Source organism: Dama dama, chromosome 3, assembly GCF_033118175.1.
Source record: "Dama dama isolate Ldn47 chromosome 3, ASM3311817v1, whole genome shotgun sequence".
Classification (NCBI taxonomy): domain Eukaryota; kingdom Metazoa; phylum Chordata; class Mammalia; order Artiodactyla; family Cervidae; genus Dama; species Dama dama.
Window position 1 is genome coordinate 46,299,520 of NC_083683.1, and position 22,165 is coordinate 46,321,684.

Consider the following 22,165-nt stretch of genomic DNA (forward strand, 5'->3'; position numbering starts at 1 on the left):
GTGGGTAACAAGGGGGATGGTTGTAGGAAAGGGGAAGAACAGGGCTGCAAAACAACAAAGGGACAGTTGGCTTAAGGCCCTTTGGGACCTCCTTCCCCAGATGAAGGCCTGGAGGTAAGCGCATGTGCCCAAAGCGGACTCAGAGTTGAGGGGCACACACAAGGGGTGGAGACCCAGGCAGGCTCTTGAAGGTGTCTGGGCCCCACCATTCCCTCACGCTCTTCTCCTTTCAGACCCTCTCCATGGCCTACCTCACTGGAATGTTGTCCAGGTAAAGCAGATAGGCAGAATGGGGGAGTTGCCCCAAACTCTATCCCTCCTGGGAGCGCTGGATAGGCAGGTGTTGGGGAGGGGCAGGCAGGTAGGAAATGCTGACTTCAAGCTCACTCCTCCTGCATTCTACTGGACGGTGCCTCCAAGACCTGGCCAGGCTGGCGGGGTTGGGGTGGGAGATGGAGGAGAGCAAGGTGACACTTCTCCAGCTGCAGCTGAAAGGACCCCAGGTTCCTGATCATGCAGTTCCCTGAAAGCAACCACCATATACCAGTACAACCCCCACCCCCACACCCCACCCTCCGATCACCACCTCTTCAGGATCCTTCTAACAGGATTTCGAGTCTTAAGCATGTTGGGAGGTTGGGTCCCAGTAGAAAGGATGGGGAGGCAGGAGAGGGAGGATCATGGGAAAGGAGAGAAGGTGGGGGCCCCAGGTGGTGGGATCAGGTCCTTGCAGAAGGGGGTGGGCCTGGGAGGAGGGCCGGGGGAGACCAGAAGCCCTGCCCTGAAGCTGAGCCCCTGCCCGTGGGCCCTGCAGTTACTACAACACCACGTCTGTGCTGCTGTGCCTGAGCATCACAGCCCTCGTCTGCCTCTCAGTCACCGTCTTCAGCTTCCAGACCAAGGTCAGCTCTGGGGCCCGCCGGCCCGGGAAGGCAGGTGGGGTGCAGGCTCCGAGCTTGGATCCCTGGCTGGGGAGAGGTCACAAGGATGAGAAGCCTGTGGGGAGGGCACCTGGAGTAGATGGGGAGGAACGCCAGGTTCTGGGGTGAGCACTGGAAGGTAGCCTGCCCCAGAGGCCTCAGCCTTCCGGCCAGCACACTGTCTGGCCAGGGCCCCCCGGGGAATGCCGAGCCACCTGGGCAGGCCTGAGGGGCCCGGCAGCTGACACTCATCCCATCCCTGCAGTTCGACTTCACATCCTGCCAAGGTGTGCTCTTCGTGCTGCTCATGACTCTCTTCTTCAGCGGACTCATCCTGGCCATCCTCCTGCCCTTCCAATATGTGAGTCTCTGGGTCTCCCAGCCGGCCCCTTGGGGATGAAAGGGGAGGGATCGCTGGCCCGAGGGTGCCGTTTCCTCCTGCTCCCTCCAGGGAAGGCCCGGAGCCAAGGCCTCACAGCCTGCCATCCAGTCCTGCCACTCCTGGCACCTTCCATGGGCTTGTTGGCAGTGTAAGCAAACACAGGCTTTTCTTGACAGGTCTGGGCACCTGCCCGCTCCACAAGCCACATCCGGCTTCACCTTTCCCATCCTCCCCGCTGGGGTGGAGGCGAGGCTGAGGCGGAGGGCTAGGAGCTTTTCTAAACCCTAGGCAGGGGAGGGGCTCTGGAGCTCCATGGGGCTACGAAGCCCAGAGGGGCCCTGAGGACAGGCCTCCTGGGATTCTGGGGGCATCAGTCAAGTCCAAAGGGGCAGGATCTGGCTGGCCAGGCAGGTGGAAATTGAGACAACAGGGCTCTAAGCACTCCCTCACCTCATGAGGGTGTCCATGGGAACAGTCGAATCTCAGCTCTTTAATAAGTGTCTGGCCTGCCCAGGAAACCCAGCTAGGACTGCTCAGGGCTCAGTGACCTATTCCAGGCACTCGGGCTGCTGCAGGTGGAGAAGGGGCAGACCAAGGGCATCACAGGAGGAGATTTGAATCCTGGGAACCCAAGAGAGCAGCTACTAGACCCCTGCTGAAAACCCAGTGCTGTACCTGCCCCCGGGCTCCTCTTGGTCCCCACCACCCCTTGCCTTCCAGACCAAGGGCAGCCTTCCTCACTGCCCCTCCCCTACCCCATCCTACCCAGCCCCCAGGTATTGGCTCCCAGTCCAGGACATCAGGATTGGTTCTGGCATTTCCTTGGCTCTTCCCAGGATCCTGTTGACGAAGGGAGGAGCCGGAGCTGCGGAGCTGGCCTGGGGGCCTTCTGTGTATCTAGGATGGGGGAGGGGGTACAGGAAGGGGCCCAGAGCTTCAAAGAACCCTTTATTGACCCAGGTCAGGCTCACAGGATGCCTGTGTTTCCAGGAATCTTCTGGGGGAAGGCTCTACAGAGGGCATGGTTGGTTTGGCACCTCTTGCAAGGTTTCCACACATGACCAGGTGCCCCTGAGGCCCCCGGGGGGGGGCAGAGGTTGGGAAGCGGGGGCAGACAATCCCATCAAGTTCAGCGACAAGGACTCCAAGTGCTCCTCCTCCCCGAACTCAAGTCTATCCGCTTCTCCCTGAGATCCTCACCCCCACAGGCAGAGCCTCACCGCCCCCGACAGGGGGGCCGAGAGCACAGGAATGAGTGCTCACTGGGAGGAGGGCACAGTCCCCGGCCAGACTCAGGCTGGGAGGATGTCAGGGCCCCATAGGATGAGTCTCCCTGGGCCAGCCTCAGCCTGGGGCTGTGTGTGGAGTGAAGAAGTGCTGGCCAGTCAGGAGCTCCCCTGCCAGCCCCTCATGATCACTGTTATTCTAGGGCTTCCCTAGCCCCATGAGCACACAGAGGTTTAAGGACCTCTCGGTCTGGGGCTGGGTTAGGGGGGCAGTGAGAGAGAGGGCCCCCACTGGGGAGGTCTGTGCTGCATCCTCCATTCTCAAGACTGAGCCCTTCTCCCTTCCCCTCTGCCCCTCACCCCCACCACCCACCCTCACCCTCCCTGAGTCCATATTTTTGTCTGCCTTGCAGGTGCCCTGGCTCCACGCAGTGTATGCCGTGCTGGGAGCAGGCGTGTTTACATTGGTGAGTGTACCCCCTTCTCAGCCCCCCACCACCTCCTTAGACCCCTCTTCCGTCCCTATCTTCCTCATAGTCCACTTCTCTGAACCCCCGTGGAGTATCAGTGGGCTGGGGCGGGACTCAGTGCTACTCAGGTCTCCAAGACATATCAGCTGACCTGTGCACGGGCATGGAAGGTTGTAACAGCAGGATTGACACTTTAAACAGAGCTGGGAAGAAGTACCCCTGGTTCCTGGGGAGAGGTTCAGTGCTGCTTGTGGGAGCAGGAAAGTGAGGGTGGACTAAGTTAGCCCTGGCTGTCTCCTGGAGGTAATCTGGGAAGACTTCTTGGAGCAAAGGAGATTCCAGGTACTCTGTGACAGAAGCATTTAGATTGAACTTGTCCTTGGCTGCCCTCACCAAGCTGAGAGTGTTAATGATGATGATAACGATAACAGTGATAGTTAATATTTTATTGAGTGCTCACTTCTCCCACAGCAAGCCCTTCACATATACTAACTCCTCACCGTAACTCTATAAAATAGGTTCTGTTGTTCTCAAATTAAGATGAGGAGCTTGAGCTCAGAGACTTTAAATCCCTCTCCAGGTGGCACTAGTGGAAAAGAAGCCGCCTGCCAATGCAGGAGACATTAGACAACGAATGGTAAATCAACTAGCGTAGCCTTGGTCAGGACTAGGGGTGCCAACTCATCCTGGTTGACCCAGAACTTTACTGGTTTCAGCACTGAAAGTGTCCCTTCTTGCGGGGGAACCCCCTAGGAACTGCAAGGTTGGACAAACCAGGATGGTTGATTATCCTATGACACTAATTGGTCTTGGTTCCTGGACCAGCAGTCTTTCCCACAGATGTGTGTGTGTAGTCACTCAGAGATGTCCAACTCTTTGCAACCCCATGGACTGTAGCTTGCCAGGCTCCTCTGTCCAAGGGGATTCTCCAGGCAAGAATACTGGACTGAGTTGCCATGTCCTTCTCCAGGGGATCTTTCTGACCCAGGGATCGAACCCACATCTCATATCTCCTGCACTGCAGGCAGATTTTTCACCTACTGAGCCATCAGGGAAGCCCTTCCTGCAGATAGTACCTGCTGAAGACAAATCTCAATGAAAAGGATGGGTCAGGGGAGTCAACCTAGGAGGAAAGGAAGCAGGAGGGTCAGGCTTAGGGGAGTGAGACTGGGGAAGCCTCAGAGAACGGTGTTTGCAGGGACAAATGGAAGAAGAAGAGGGGCCCAGGCAGGGCAGAGTGGGAGGAGGGCAATCGCCGAGGGAGGGTCAGGAAGTGTACTTGGCTTCCCACTGCTGCATGTGCGTCAGCTGTGCGGGGAGACTGTGCAGACAAGTAGGGTTGGATGAACAGTAATCCCTTAAATTTGTTTAATAATTGCTTGTTATTAGAAATAATAAAAACAATCCCAACCATCGGTTCCACCCTTTCCATTTTACAAAGCACTTTCACACATATTACCTCATGGGATCTCTATCACATCCCAGGGAGGGAGGCAATGCTGCTGATAGAAGACCTGCTTTCTAGATATACCTGAGGTCGTGGGTGTTAAGGAGCTGGCACATAGTCCCACTGCCAGTAAAGGGCAGATTTAGGGCAGGACCCAGGTGTCCTGGGCCCAGCCTGCTGCCATTTCCAGACCCTCCATCGTCCCCCTCAAAGAGGACAACTTCTATTGGCTTGAAGTGGGGAGAGGCTGGGGCGATCTCTCTGGCAATGTTCCCCCTCTTTCTCTTGCACCATCTGTATTGCCCTTTCTACTGGATTATTTCCATCAGCATAAAAACGGGCTTTAATTTCTCCCAAATGAAAAAATAGCAATACAAAAAACCCTTAACTCACATTCCCCCCTAGTTCCCCCATTTAGAGCAAAGCTTCTTATAAGGGAATCTATGCTGTCTCCAATTCTTCTGTCTTCCTCCCTTCTCTCCACTCCATCATTCTTGTGTGTGCTTAGTCGCTCAGTCGTGTCTGACTCTTTGCAACCCCATGGATGGTAGCCCGCCAGGCTCCTTTGTCCATGGGGATTCTCCAGGCAAGAATACTGGAGTGGGTTGCCATGCCCTCCTCCAGGAGATCTTCCCAACCCAGGGATTGAACCCCAGTCTCCCACACTGCAGATGAATTCTTTACCGTCTGAGACACCAGGAAAGCCCATGAATACTGGAGTGGGTAGCCTATCCCTTCTCCAGGGGATCTTCCTGACCCAGGAATCGAACCAGGGTCTCCTCCATTGCAGGCAGATTCTTTACCGGCTGAGCTACCAGGGAAGCCTGAATCCTCTTTAAATGTTCTCATCAGGGTCCCCAGTGGGCTCCCTGTGACTGAATCCAGTGATCATTTCTTAGTCCTTTATCTTGGTTGATTCTTGGTAGCATTTGGTACAATTGTTCGTGCCCTCCTCCCAGAAGCATCTTCTTCACTTGGTATCCAAGCACCAGCTCTCCTGGTTTTCCTCCTGGGTCACACTGGAGGGTTCTAGGGCTGTGGACCTTCTAGCCTAGCTTCCTAGGAAACCTCAGACTATCTCAAGGCTTTGAACACCATTTTTTATGATGATGATCCTATGTTTTACATCACTGGCCTAGAATCCCTCACTAGAATTTCCAGTTGCCTACTCCATATCCCCATTTGGAAATCTAATAGGTACCTCAGACTTAATGTGCACAAAATTGAGCTCCTGCTCTTCTTTTGAACCCCTGCTCCTCCCACACCCTCCCCGTCTCTGTTAATGGCAGCTCCATCCTTTCAGTCACTCAGGCCAAAGGCCTTGATGACATCTCAAATCCTCACTCTCCCCACACCCCACAACTGGCCCAGCAGCAAATCTGGTTGGCCCCACCTTCTGCCTAGAATCTGACTGCTTCTCCTCTGCCTCCATGGCTACTCCCTCGTCCATGTTGCCATCATGTCCCACCTGGGTTCTTGGAATGGCCTCCCGTGGGTGCTGCCCCCTGCAGTCTGTGTCCTGTACCACAGCAGTGGGAGGAATCCTGTTCACTGTTAAATGAGGTCAGATCATTTCTGCACTTGGAGAAGGAAATGGCAGCCCACTCCAGTGTTATTGCCTGGAGAATCCCAGGGACAGAGGAGCCTTGTGGGCTGCCGTCTGTGGGGTCTCACAGAGTCGGACACCACTGAAGCGACTTAGCAGCAGCAGCAGCATTTCTGCACTTGGCCTCCAGCAATCGCTGCCCACCGCCTGCAGACCCTCCTGACCTCATGGCTTCCCACTCCTGGTCACCCACTCTGCTGTAGCCACAAGCATCTTTGCTGCTCCCTAGGATGGCAGGCTCACTCCCAGCCCCAGGCCCCTGCTCCCATGGTTGCCTCTGTCGATTCCTTCTGATCTTCTCACCGCTCCCCACCTCCCCTCCTTCAGTGTTTGCTTTGTTTACAGTCTTGTGTGCTATGTGTGTTTACACACACACACACACATGTAGGCATGCCTATAGGTTGCTCCCTTTATTTCTCTCCATCGCACATCTCATCCTCTGACATACTGAATATTTTTCTGGTTTGTTTATTTATTGTCTCCATCCAGCAGAATTTAAGTTCCTTGAAGGCAGGGATTTGGGTCTGGCTGGCTTGTCGCTGCACCCACAGTGTCTAGAAAAGTGGATGGCTCTTCTACCCACAGCCTAGGGGTTTACAGCAGGCACCCCTAGATGTTTTCAGAATGAACGGACTCCGGAGAGGCCAGGTCCAGCTGAGGCACTGTAAGAGTGAGGTACAGAAAGCATGACTGCACAGCTGACTTAGGCATCCATCTCCTGTGAGTCACAGGGGAGGAGGAACACTGCACCTAATTACCCATAAATGTCTCATTAGGAGAGCGACACTCTGACTCTCCAACAGGCCTCAGTCAGGCTCATCCTTCAAGTCATGTAAACAGTGGTCAGGAGCAGTGGCGTCTGTCCCCCAGCCCCATCCCCTGCCCTCTGTTACCTGGATCAGAGGAAGGAAGAGCTGCAGCCCATCCCATGGTGTGGGGAGGGTTGAGGAGGGGCCGCTGGACTCATTCCGCTCCCTCCCTCTCAGTTTCATGTGGATGGAGGCCCGCAGAGGCCCAGCCCCATAAGAACTAAGGTTCCCATGCCTTTCCATTAACCTCAACTCGGAAGGTCCTTGACCTCAATCTGATCCTGCTTCCAGCATCACTTCTATCCTTTGGAATCTGTGGTCCAACCTATCCCCAGAACCGGTGCCCAGCACCCCTGGTCTCTCTGAATGTCCATCCTGCCTTCTCCTACCCTAGCCTTTGACGAATTCTCATCACCGTGAAGGGCACTCCCAGCACTGCAGCTAGTCAAGGATGTTTCACTCAGCGATCCCTGCCCCTCTTGCTGCCTCGGGGAGGATGTGTGAGAAAAGGGAGAAAAGAAGTGTTAGAGGAGGGCCCAGCCCCCAGTGAGAACCGCCCCAATCCCACCAGCCTGGGCCTTGGAAGGGCTGTGAGAAGCAAAGGGCTTTCTCCTACAGACCTCAGCCCCTCCCCCGAAAGATTGCCGTCTTGGATAGCAGGGCCTCCCAGCTGGACTAGGCTGAGAATGGGGAGATGGGGAGCCGTGGTCCTGCTGGCAGGGACGGGCCCCTCCTAGGCCTCACCCTGACTAGCCTTGGCACATTCTCGAGAGGCTTGGGTTTTTCTCCATTGCCCTACCCTGTAACCCTGCTCTGGGCACCACACTCAAAATGCCAGTGGAAGTGGTGAGTCAGTCGGAAGTTTCTGGCCTCAGGGTGGCCCCGTTCTCCTCTCCCTTCTATTGCCCTCTCCTTGAGTGCATTTTTGTAGAAGCTGATGGAAAGCGAGGCAGGGGAGCATGATGGGTGGGCTGGGGTGGTGAGGCAAGGGGCAGGGTCTGGGACAGAGCAGGAGAGTAGAGGCAGGGAGAAAGAGAGAGGGAGCGAGCCCACAGAGCCTGGACAGCTGCCTTCCTGCTGTGGCAGCACCTCTGTACCTGCATGACTGTGGGCAGGTGCTCTACCTCAGAGCTGGTCCTTCTCTGGGGAGGTGAAGTCTCCCAGTCCCTGAAATCATGAAGCCAAGCCCTGATACCTGGGGAGAAACCAGGAATAGGACTTTAGGTGACAGGCCCAATGAGAAGAGAACTCTCTTCTGCCTGTGCCACCTGGCCAGTTTCAGGACCTCTGGCAACTTTCGTTCCTGTGCTTTAAGGAAGATGAGTGAGAAGCCAGATTCATGAGTAGGACAGAGGCTGGGAGATTAGTTAGGAGGCCGCTGCAGTGTCCCAGAGTCAAGGACAGGGTGGCCCGGAGCATTTGCGTGGTCAGTACAGGATGCGTCAGGGTCTGATGGTGTCTGGATGAGTGAAGCTTGGATGGGAAGATGCTTTTTCTGTAGAGGGGCTGGGCCTCCAGTTCTGGGTATTGACTCCTGGCCACTGAGGGGGCACTCACAGCCATCTGTCCTCAGTCCCCGGGAAGGCGGAGCACTGGGACCATGAGTGCTCAGAGCTGGCAGGGACCTTCCTGTGCTGAGACCCAGAGAGAGCGCAAGCAGACTTACACGCCACATGCCTGCATACCACACATAGACACACCATACACACGTCACACACATACACCACGTATACCATATACACATCTATATACCTCACAGACACACACCACTCACACATACACACACCACACACTCACAAACACACACATGCACACCATACACACATCACACACATACACCTCGTATACCATATACACACTACATACCTTACAGACACACACCACTCACACATACACACACCACACACTCACAAACACACACAGGCACACCATACACATGTCACACACATACACCACGTATACCATATACACACTACATACCTCACACACACACACCACTCACACATACACACACCACACACTCACAAACACACACATGCACACCATACACACGTCACACACATACACCACATATACCACATACACACCTACATACCTCACACACACACACCACTCACACATACACCACACACTCACAAACACACACAGGCACACCATACACATGTCACACACATACACCACGTATACCATATACACACTACATACCTCACACACACACACCACTCACACATACACACACCACACACAAACACACACATGCACACCATACACACGTCACACACATACACCACATATACCACATACACACCTACATACCTCACACACACACACCACTCACACATACACACACCACACACAAACACACACATGCACACCATACACACATCACACACATACACCACATATACTACATACCTCACACACACACACCACTCACACATACACACACCACACACTCACAAACACACACAGGCACACCATACACACGTCACACACATACACCACGTATACCACATACACACCTACATACCTCACACACACACACCACTCACATATACACACACCACACACACATACACATGCACACCATACACACGTCACACACATACACCACGTATACCATATACACATCTATATACCTCACAGACACACACCACTCACACATACACACACCACACACTCACAAACACACACAGGCACACCATACACACGTCACACACATACACCACGTATACCATATACACACTACATACCTCACACACACACACACCACTCACATATACACACCACACACACACATACACATGCACACCATACACACGTCACACACATACACCACATATACCACAAACACACACACCACACACATACACACCATACACACGTCACACATACACCACGTATACCATATACACATCTATATACCTCACAGACACACACCACTCACATATACACACACCACACACTCACACACACATGCACGCCATACACACGTCACACACGTATACCATGTATACCATATACACACCTACATACCTCACAGACACACACCACTCACACATACACACACCACACACTCACAAACACACACATGCACACCATACACACGTCACACACATACACCACGTACACCATATACACATCTATATACCTCACACACACACACCACTCACACATACACACACCACACACTCATATACACATGCACACCATACACATGTCACACACATACACCACATATACCACATACACACACACCACGCACATACACATCATACACACGTCACACATACACCACGTATACCATATACACATCTATATACCTCACACACACACACCACTCACATATACACACACCACACACTCACACACATATGCACGCCATACACACGTCACACACACACACCACATATACCATATACACACCTACACACCTCATACACACACACCACTCACATATACACACACCACACACTCACACACATACACATGCACACCATACACACATCACACACATACACCACATATACCACATACACACACACCACACACATGCACACCATAGACATGTCACATATACACCACATATACCGTATACAGACCTACACACATCACACACACACCACTCACGTATACACACACCACACACTCACAAATACACACATGCACACCATACACATGTCACATATATATACCACATATACCACATATGCACACACCACACACATACACACCACACACATACACACATACACCACACACACATGCACACCATACACGCATCACACACATACAGCACACATACCACATACATACCTACACACATCACACACACACACACACCACATATACACACCACACACACATACACACCATACACATGTCACATATACACCACATATACCATATACACACCTACACACATCACACAGACACACACCACTCATATATATACACCACACTCTCACAAACACACACATGCACACCATACACACATCACACACATACAGCACACATACCACATACATACCTACACACATCACACACAGACCACACATATACACACCACACACATACACACCACACACACATGCACACCTACACACATCACACATGTACACCACACATACCACATACACGCCTACACACTTCACACACCACACACATATGCACACCACATTCATGCACACTATATACATGTTGCACATATACACCATACATACCACATACACACCTGCACACATCACACACACACACACACATGCCATATATACATCACACATCTATACCACATGTACTACATGCACACCTACATACATCACATATATACACTAGACACATACACACCACACACACATGCATTTACACACGTCACACATATACATACACCACACATACCACATGCACACCACACACACACACCCCACATATAGTCCACACACACATACACATACCAGACACTCACATACACACCACACACACATGCACACCATACACACGTCACACATACACACAACACATCACTTACACAACATATAACACACACACCACAGACACACAGACACACCACACGCATGCAGTGTTGACTGCCAGGCTGGATGAAACGCCTCTTTTTCTGATTCTCAGCTCAGCACTCTTTCTATTCTGTCTCCCTTTCCATTTCACAGATGGAAAGATGGAGGCCTGGAGAGGTCTGTCCCCTCATATCAGGAAGGTCCAGAAAGGCCTTCTCAGTCTGTGTCATCCATAGACTGGGCTTCAGGCAGTCTCTTCATCCAGGTCCAACCGGAATCCATGTGTCCTGGGACTCTTCCCCAGTCTTTGAGGGGCTCAGGGAAGAGACCCAGTCTGCCTCACCCCACCACTTGCCCTGCTTTTCTCATGGGGGCTATGGTAGATGCCCTGCCTTCTTCACAGTTAGAGAAACATTTTGAAAAGTAAAAATGGCTACACAGACCTGAGGCAGGGATTTGATTTTCTTTCAGACTTTATTTCATTCAGAATTTGGCGACTCCTTTGCCTCACTAGTTTCCGTGAGCCTAAGGGATCCAGTGAGAGAACCTTCTCTGTTCGGCCGCCTGTCCTCTGCCACCACAGCAGCCCTGATACCCCACCTGAGGCCTCCTCTGAACCCTGGAGGCCAAATGAATTCCTCAGAGGGCAAGAGGAAGGAGGGTAGATTGACCAGTAATTGCTCCTTCAGGGGGAAAGTACACTTGTGCACCGCTCCTGGGCCTCACCTCAGTCTCACTTCCTGAGACACTAATCCTCAGAAACCAACGCCCTGCTCAAATCAAGCCCTTCAAACCAACACCCTGACTCGGAGAAGGTGAAGGAAGCCCCCTGCCCCAGAGCTTGTGGACTGAAGGAGGGGTGATTAAGAGTCCCAGTAGGGCTCAGGGCAGGATGCATCTACATGGGCCTGAGTCGGGGAGGTGCTTGCAGGAGGCCTTCCTGGGAGCTCTCCAGGTGACCACGGGTATCCCACCCAAACCACAGTCAAGGTCTCACCCATCTTCTTACCACTGTGACCTTTGGGCAAGTTACTTGATCTCTCTGTGCCTGGTTTTTAAAATGGGGCTAATGTTAACTGTTTCACAAGGCTGTGGTAATGCTTAATAAGATAATATATGAATGGACAAAAGAAAACAGCCAAGCACCTGGAATGTGGTAGTTTCTCAGCTACCCTGGGAGCTTTCACTCTTACCGTACATGTTAACCTTGTAGTTCAGGGCCCAGATTCTGGAGCACAGTGTGTGTGTGTGCATACTAAATTGCTTCAGTCATGTCCAACTGTTTGCGACCACATGGACTGTAGCCTGCCAGGCTCCTCTGTCCATGGGATTTCCCAGGCTAGAATACTGGAGTCGGTTGCCATGCCCTCCTCCAGGGGATCGTCCCAACTCAGGGCTCGAACCTTTGTCTCTTAAGTCTCCTACGTTGGCAGACAGGCTCTTTACCACTATCGCTCCTTGGGAAACCCTTGGAGCAGAGTAGCTGGGTTCAAATCCATTCTCTGCAACATTTAAGCTGTGTGGATTGAGTCATGTCACTCTCTGTACTTCTGTTTCCTTATACATAAAATTCAGATAATAGTTCCCACCTCATAGCTTGTGACTTGTAAGTGAATCAATATATGCAAAGCACTGAGAAAGTGCCCGGCATGTCATCAGTGAACAATAATATTACCTGTTAGTAGTTGTCAGTTGCCCAGGGTCAGAGGCAAGCTTTGAACCGAGGTCTATGGGACTCCCCAGTCCATGTTCTTGAGCTCTGTTACATGCATACCCTTCACTTGCCTTCTCACATTGCTCCCCTCTTGTCCAAACCCTGTCAGACCCTGTTTGTTTGGTAGTGGTGGCCCACCTGAAGGTGCTTCCCAGGACTGCAGCATGCAGAGATCATCTGTGCTATTTAAACTTTAAAAAAAAAACACAAAAAACAGAACTACTCTTTTATTTAAACATTTATTTATTTCTTCAGCTGCGCTGGGTCTTAGGTATAGCATGTGAACTCTTGGTTGCAGCATGTGGGATCTAGTTTCCTGACCAGGGATTGAACCTGGGCTCCCTCCCTTGGGAACTGAGAGTCTTAGCCACTGCACCACAAAGGAAATCCCCTGTGCTGTTTAAACTTTTAACACCCAAGTTACTGAAGACAAGAGAAGTATGTTCTATGGGACTGAAGCAGGTCTCCACTCAGCTGCCCTCTCCCTGTCCTACATCCCAACTGAGGGTATAAGGGCTTAAAGCTGGCAGTTAGTCTCTTTTCTCTGGAATCCTCAGAGCCCAGTCTCACTCTTTAGCCCAGAAAGTGGGGAGCAGGTGGGCCCAGCGCTCCCTGCATCCCCTCAGATAGCCCGCTGGGCCCTTAGCCATGAACTTTGGGTACACTTTTCTTCCTACCTCTTCCATCCTTTAACACACACACACACACACACACACACACACACACACACACACACACACACCACGCCCCAATGTGATGTCACACAGTGGAAAGAGAATGGGATTGACTGTCCTGTCAGCTGTGTGAAGTGGGTGAGGCACTTACATTCTCAGGGCCTCAGTCTTCTCAGTTCCATGATAGAGATGATTATGCAATATCTGCCCCAGGGGCTTGTGGTGTGAATTAAATGAAAGGGTTCATGAACTCTTTTTTTGTGTTACTTTAACCCTTCTTTTAAAATTTTCTAATTTATAGTATGTGCGTGCGTGCTTAGTCACTCAATCATGTCCAACTCTTTGCAACCCCATGGACTGTAACCCACCAGGTGCCTCTGTCCCTGGGATTCTGCAGGCAAGAATACTAAGTGGGTTGCCATGCCCTTCTCCAGGGGATTTTTCAAACCCAGGGATTGAATACATTTGTTCATATATTTCATTTTTAAAAACCTTAAATAACGTATATAAAGCAAATGTCATCAGGCCATATTCTTCCTTTCCTTCCCAGTGGTAACTGCTGTGGTTAATTGTCTCTCCTTCCAGACCTTTCTATATACATTTTATAGATACATGCTAAGTAGCTTCTATGTCATAGGTTTTTTGTTAGGTAAAGGGGCTCGTGTGACATGGATTTTTCTGTCAGTTCGTCTCTCGTAATTGATGTTATCAGAGATATTTCTGCCTCAGTTGATAGAGTTTGGGGTTGTTTCCAGGGTTTCTCTGTTAGAAGCAATGCTGCCTTGAACAGCTTTGGGTGTGTTGCTGGCATTTCTGTGGGATGGACACGGTCCGCATATAATTTTTTATGCTGATTCAACCCATTGTAACCCCAGCTTTTTGTATCCAGTGCCTGTTCGTTGGTGGCTCTGAGCTGCCCTTTCCATGGCATGGCTCAGAGCCCCTCCAGCTCACCTCCGGAGGGCGGCAGACACAAGCCTGGGTGCCACAGGGTCAGGCCGACTGTGTGGCCTGGGGGGGCCCTGGCCAGGTCCAGCCCTGACCAGTAGGGTGAACCAGGAAAGTCTGCCTTTGTCTTCTCTGCCATTTGCACATGCCTCTTCCCTCCCTGCAAGCCCACCCCACCCTCACCGTCTCTTTCAGAATGTAGGAGACAGGTAATCTGATTCCAGCTGGATAAGTGGCCATCAGCAAGTCACTCACCTGCTCTGAGCCTCCCTTCCTCCTATGTAAAGTAGTGATAATACTATCCACCTCCTAGGGTGAACTGGGCAAGTGAGATAAAGGACTAGTGTGTGAAGACTGCCCAGATGTAAGTTAATAGCACCCCCATCCTGTTCCTACCCCTGACTGCTGTGCCCCTCCTGCAGGGTCTTATATCCAGCTGGCTCACAACTCAAGCACCTGCTGTCATGTTAGGTGTTAGCGGGCAACTGAGTTGTTAGCTCTCAACTGAGATCTTGGCTGCCAGCTAAGGTGCTAACTATAACCAAGGTACCTGCTCTCAGCCAAGATGTTAGTTAACAGTGCTCATCACCCAGAGGGATTATCAAGTTACTCTCCCCTATGTGCATCCATGCTCATAGTGTAATCTCTGATCATGTCTTTTGCTCTCATTAGGCGGTCAGTGCTCTGAAGGCAATTCCCTGTAGCATAGTAGATGCTCAGTAAATATTGTTGGGAATAAATGAATGGAAACCCTTCAGCTGGCTCGACAGGCATGAGGTTGCAGTGGTGGGTGGTACTGGGCTGTGGAGTGGAAATTTGGAGCACACTCTCCCACATAGCCCACAGAGATCAGCATCCATGGCCATGCGCCAAAGGCAGGGACAGGATCCATTTCATCCCTCTTTTCTCTAAGAGAAAAGAGAATCTGCCCACAATGCAGGAGACCCAGGTTTGATCCCTGGGTCAGGAAAATCCCCAGAGAAGGGAGTGGCAACCTACTCCAGTATTCTTGCTTGGAGAATTCCATGGGATAGAGGAGACTGGTGGGCTACAGTCTATGGGGTCACAAAGCGTAGGATACGACTGAGTGACTAATACTTTTCTCCAAGAGAAAAGCTAGCTGGCTATTCTAAGAGGCTCCTTGGAGAGCACCCGCCCCCCACCCCTCCAAGAGGGTCAGGTTCAAGCCTTCTAGGTTGAGAGATTGGATTTCATTAGCTCACCCAGGGGTGACCAGGCTCTGGGAAATCAACCAAGCAAGCAATGATTGGTAAGCCAGATCGGCAGTTTATTAACTTGTGCTGGCAGTCGTGACCACTGAGCAGCCTGGAGCATTTGAGTCGGCCCCTCTCCTGCTTGTTCTCCCTACACAAGGAAGCTTTACCTGGGAATCCAAATCGAAAAGAGAAGGAGCAGAGTAGAATGGAGTGAAATAACACTAAAGAATAATAAGTTGATGCCACATACACTGTCAGATATCACCCCTCAAAACCACACCATGGTGTGGTCAGCATTACCTTCCCATTTTGCAGATGATAACACTGAGGTCAAGTGGGGGACGGCTCCAAGGTATTAAAGCCCAAACCTAGGTGTTCCGACTCCAGTCCTGTGTTCTTGTGCCTTGAACACGGCCCCCTCAGCCCTGGCTGTTTGCCTGCTGTGAAAGCCACCCAGCTTCCCCTGGCGACAGTTCTGCCTCCTTGATGAGTGGCAGGAAACACCTGTGTCTCAGCACAGAGTACACATGCTCTCAAGAGGGCACCTTTCCTTCTGCAGACAATAACAGTAAATCCACACTAATAGCCACCATTCATTAAGTGCTTACCAGGTGTTAGGCACCTGGCCAGGCGCCTCGCACGCATTATCTCACTCTCACAACCACCGCAGGAGGTGAGCACACTCATCTCCCTTCTGCCGAGTTGGACTCAACGGCTCAGAGCGACTGAATAGCCTGGCCCAGAGTCCCAGAGCGAGTGAGTGGCAGAACTGAGGCTGGAATTCAAGCCGGTCTGACTCTCAGGCCCATACTTGCAGTCACCCCTACCTCCCCGCCCTCCAGGGTGATGTGCTTTGATGTCCCACAGGCTGGAGCTGCTCCCTGTTGGAGCATCTGGCCCCTGGGCTCCAGCCTCTCTCTGTCCCTTTGCCCCACTTCTCCCCATGGTGAATTCCTCATTCTTCACACCACCACCCTCACCTCCAGGGCTTCCCCAGGCCCGCTTCATCTAGCAAACCCCTACTCATCCTGCAAGCCCCAGGTAAAGAGTCACCTCTCCTGGGCCACCTTCCTCCTGCCCAATCAGCCCTAATTATGGCATTTCCGAGGTTATATGGTAATCATCCATAAGTGCCCACCACTGAGTGGTGAGACCCAGAAAGCAGACTTGGCATGGTGTTCCTCGTGGTCTCTGCAGTTCTGAACAGGTTGCTGGGGGCTCTCGGGGGAGCCTGATTCCTGGCAGAAGACACAGTAACCCTGGGTACTGCCCATAAACCACAGAGCAGAATGGTTCTAGGAGGGGGCTCTGGAGTCAGCCTGCTTGGGTTCAGATCCTGGCTTTGTCACTTCCCAGCTATGTAACTTTGGTTATGTACTGAACATCTCTGGGCCTTGGTTTCCTCTCGGAAAGGTAGAATCCTTACTGGATACTGATGTTATTAGGATGAAGTAGGTAATGTCTGTAAAGCACCGAACAAGTGCCTGTTCCCTGCTCACTGTTACACGGAGCATTTATTCATCCTCTAAGAGTAGGGCCCTGAGGAGAATGGCAAGAAGACTTGAATGGCAAGAATGGCTTCAACTTGAAGGTCCCCTCCTCCAGGAAGCCTTCCTTGACACCTGACACACTCACATAGGTCAGGTTCCTGTTATCAGTCCCTGGTGGCACTTTGGGTTTCTCATTGGTTACTCATCATACTAACAATTACTTACCCACTAGACTCTGAGCTCTGTGAGGTCAGGGATCTTGTCTGTCTCGTTCTTTGCCACATCGGTGCCTGGCACATCGTAGGTGCTCAGTAAATAGGTGTCAAATTAGGGATGGAAGGTGCTGGGAAAGTTCACAGGAGGATCACTGGGCAGCCAGGGCGCAGGTAATAACAATATCGGGGGTGGGCCTGGGTGGGTCAGTGGTCAGTGTCACAGCGAGCAGACCTTCTGACCTCTCTCTCTCTCCCTCTTTCCCTCAGTTCCTGGCATTTGACACCCAGTTGCTGATGGGTAGCCGACGCCACTCGCTGAGCCCCGAAGAGTATATTTTTGGAGCCCTCAACATTTACCTAGACATCATCTATATCTTCACCTTCTTCCTGCAGCTTTTTGGCACCAACCGGGAATGAGGAGCCCTTCCCACCCCCTCCTTTCTTCAGAGAATGCCCCCTTGCTGGTCCTCGGACCCTCCCTGTGCTCCTGCAAGCCGAGATATAAAGCTAGCTGCCAGCCCAGCCTTCGGCCAACCCGCTCACTGTCCTCAGCCCCACCGTCTGCAGCTTGTCCCCATGCCGCCAGGGGCCCTGTGGAACCCGGTCATACTGTCGCCTGTGCCGCCCCTTCCCCCAGTTATCTCTCCCAAACTGGGACCATCGAGGCTGGAGGCCTCTCTGGTTTGAGGACCCAAGGGATGCGTGGGAGAAGCCCAGCAGGATTTCAAATGTGGGAAAGAGGCCCCAGGAAGCTCAGCTGAAGCCTGCCACCCCACCGTGATTCTTCCTAGGGCCACCCACAGTATGGGACCCTGGGGCAATTGTCCTGTGCCCAGCCCCTGCCTCTTCTCCCTCCTTCCAGTTTAGGCTTTGACATTCTGTAAGAAAGTGGTGGGGAGGACAACTGGGAGACAAGGTGTGGGTGCTCTGCGGAGAGGCAGGGGTCCTGGGTAAACAGTATGGCTGTCCCAGGCTGCCCAACCTCTCTCAGCTCTGGGACCAGGGGCTTGTTTTAGGCACTTGAGCCCTGGGGCAGAAGAGAGGGGCAGGAGGCCAGTACCATCTGTGCTTGCCTTGGTCTACCCTCCTGGGTCACAACACAGCACTGCTAGGGCAAGAGGTGGATGTAAGGGAACCCTGCTCCTAAGTGGAGACCTGTCCTGAGATTCCAAGGGAGCAAGCAGCCAACCAACTGGGCTCTGCAGCATCGCTGACCCTCCCAGACCTGCATCCTCCTGGGAGATGTGGCAGGACTGAGACCAACGTCCTCTCACTGCCTTCTCTTAAATCCCCAGCCTGCTCTCACAGGCCTGAGGCTGAGTAAGGGCTTGGGCGCTGAAAGATTGGGTGTTCTGGGAAAAGGAGATTTATTCTAGCTGCTGAGCCGGCGGCACCCCCGACCCCGGAGGATATTGGGCCCTTCCTCCAGCCCTTCCCCAAGGCCTTTCTGCCCATCTTACTTCCAAAACCTCCCTCATCCACTGCCAGGTGCTGGCTTACCCCCAGCTGGGCCTCTTGAGGCTTCCACTGGCAGTGCCCATGTCCCTACTCCTAGCTTCTCTGACCACTCAGTTCAGAGGTCCAGACCATTCCACTCCTATCTCCTCATCTCTCCAATTTGGAAACCATCCAGCTGATGTTAACAACCAAGGCAAGTCCCTCCGGCTGGTCCCATGTGATGGGATCGGGTCTCCTTATCAGCCTCCAGGCAGCTGAGATCTCAGGCAGAGTGTGTGCGTCAGCCACCAGCCCCCTTCAGGTCTGCTGGAGAGTGGACCAGGGGGCCACGCCTGGGGGAAGTGTGCAAGCTGCCTTGGCTAGTGGCTAACTCAGCCAGTGGAAAGTTACTGGGTGGAGTCAGGGAGGTTCAGAGTGGATACCTGGACCCTTCCTTGACTGCTCCCTCCAGGGTTGCCTCTTTCCCCACATGCCAGTGGCTCTCTTTGCCCCTGGGGAGGGTAACTAGGTATGTTATCTATGTATTCCCAACCCCTCCCTCTCCATTCTTCCTATCTCCAACTTGTAAGAAATATTGTAGAAGCATTTGAAGCTTTGTTCCATCTTGGATGTGAGGAGAGAGGGAATCAAGAATGGATGGTGGTGGTGATGGTATGTGAAACAGAGATAACTGAGAGCATGGGTGGGATGCTCCCTCTGTGCTGTCTAAATAAACCCATTATAGCAATCCTGCAAAGGAAGTATTCTGCACATGCCCATGGCACAGAGGAGAGCTGAGGTGATAGGCTTGATCCAAGATCCTACAGCTAACAGGCTGGATGGCGGCTGGAATGAGACTGAGTGGTCAGGCCCTGACAGCTCGGGGGAGTTTGTGGTCCTGAGTACCACCCCTGGCCTTCCATCTCCCCGCTCCCCCGCTCCTACCACCGGATTTTGTACTCTATCGTTTCCAACTTCTAGACACAAGCTGGGAAGAAGGATTCTGGTGCCTCTTTGCCAAGGGGCTCATGGTATTAAGCAAGTGATTCTTGCTAACTATGATTCAGTTTTTCTATCAGCAAAATGGAACACCGTGGCCAGAATGCCACAGAGAGAGGCACCAGAACACTTATTTGCACTGACTTTTTTTTATCATCTCTCCTCTGAGGGCCCCTTGATTCCTCTTCTGATTTCTAGTTCTAGAGGGGTTATCGCCACCACCCCTTGCCCTGTAATTTTCAGCCTGGGCCTTGGTCATACTTCTCAGAATCCACTGATCCAAGCCTTCCTCTTCATAGGACAGTTCATGAAGACACTGGGGTGAGAAGCTCTTCTGAGGCTGAACTCTGAAAGCATGGGGAGGGGGAGGCAAGCACTTCACTCAGCCATAAGCAACATCGAGGGGGCCATTAAGGGCCCCCTCAAAGCAGAGTATGTTGCAGAGGCCCCTGTTCTGGGTCCTGAGAGGGTGACCTGCTGAGCTGGTGACAGCCAGGACTGAGGTCCCTCTGTTCCACCTGCACTGAAGCACTAGGAACCTGGGGACACCTGAATGGATCTTGGAAGGAGGAAGGGCGGGGACCAGGAATGCAGGATTACGAGAAACAGAGAAACCGAAGCTGGGCAGGTGCCACAAGCTGCCGAGGAGGAGGGGAACCTGTTGGCCCCTCACATTTTTGGCAAGGGTGGGGATGGGCCTGGGAAGGGACAGGTTGATTTGATAAAGCTGGAGGCATCCAGGAGCCTGACCATCTGTGATGTGGGTGGGAGATCTCTCACTAAGGGGAAGACAAACCAAAGGATCCTCTCCTGGGGATTGTAGATGAGGGGGTGCTAGGGAGGTACACGCAAGTCCCTGGCCTCCAGCACCAATCCCCAGGCTCAGGTGTGGCTCCTGTATCACCTGAGGAAGCCCCAGGAATCATGGTTCTCCCAGCCTCAGCTTTACCTGCCAGGGGAGTCAGGATGACCCAGACTCTTATTCCAAGAGGCTCCACCTCTCCCTCCCTGACCCACCTGGGATTGCACACAAGCACTTTGCTGTCCCCCTGTGGCTGCCTGAGGAAAAGCAGACAGAGCCTGGGGTTTGCAGGCAGGATCTGGCCATTGGCCTTCATTCCCCGCTCTTTTCAGATCACCCCAGACCACTCTCCTGCTGTTCCCTTTAGTCCAATCACTGTCTCAGCTCAGACACTGTTTTACCTGTCTGCTGGAAAACACCCCTGTGCCCCCCCAGCCCCAGAGCTTTCTCTCGGATGTCTGAGGGCAGAGAACACTCCCAGACACAAGTCTTTCAGGCCTCAGCTCCTTCAAGTTTCCCGGGGTCCGCGCTGTTTCCTTCCCTGGCCTCACCTTCCTGGTCTGTGTCTGACAGGAGATAAGAATAAAAGTAACAATGATACAGAAACGCCTCCTTTCTTGCCTTTTGCTTGTCGCCTCAGATGGCTCTGGCTTGGGGAGTGTGTGTGCATGTATGTGTGTGTAAGATTTAACTCAGATTCAGTGGGAGAGATTCACACCAGAGCTGATGCCCCCAGCGTAGCTAAGTGAGAGTGAAATCTCCACGGTCCACATTGGCCCCTGTGTCGATACATAATAGACCCTCGGTGGAGGCTCTTTGATCCTCGCACCTGTCAGCTCTGCCAGAGGCTCCTCCCGACAGGGGGCCTTCCACAAAAGCCTGTTCCTTTGTGTGCAGTTCTGTTAGAAAATTCTTCCTTATTGTGACCCAAAATCTGTTTCCCTAGAAGCCTATGTAGTAAGAGTTGCCTTTCCTATGAAACCTTTCTCCCTACTCCCTGCAGGTGCCCTGGCTGCTCCTTCCTCAGAGCCCCTCTGCCCTGTACCACTCTAGGTGCATTTTAACCACCCCTTCTGTCTCCTCCTATAAAATCTGAGATGCATGAAGGCGTGAACCAGGTATTGTTCACCCTTGAATTCATACGTCTTACGGCAAATGGTGTCAATAAATAGCTTTCGAATAAATGAAGGAAGGAATGAACGAAGCCCTTCCAGCCCTTCTATTTTACCTAACAGGAAACTGAAGAGCAGAGATTGTTAGTGACTTGTCCAATTTACACACGAGTGAGTGATTGG

The 22,165-nt window shown here is 52.3% G+C and overlaps 1 protein-coding gene across 1 annotated transcript in view; it reads left to right on the forward strand.

Moving 5' to 3' along the window:
* The window catches only part of FAIM2 (Fas apoptotic inhibitory molecule 2), a 35,972-nt gene extending 14,551 nt beyond the window's left edge, over nt 1–21,421 (forward strand). Inside the window, exons 8-12 of the mRNA XM_061128226.1 lie at nt 234–271; nt 815–902; nt 1,186–1,281; nt 2,942–2,995; nt 17,900–21,421. Coding sequence (XP_060984209.1) covers nt 234–271; nt 815–902; nt 1,186–1,281; nt 2,942–2,995; nt 17,900–18,049 — 426 coding nt within the window. The 3' untranslated portion in view covers nt 18,050–21,421. The remainder of the gene's footprint in view (nt 1–233; nt 272–814; nt 903–1,185; nt 1,282–2,941; nt 2,996–17,899) is intronic.
* The last annotated feature ends 744 nt before the right edge of the window (nt 21,422–22,165 follow it).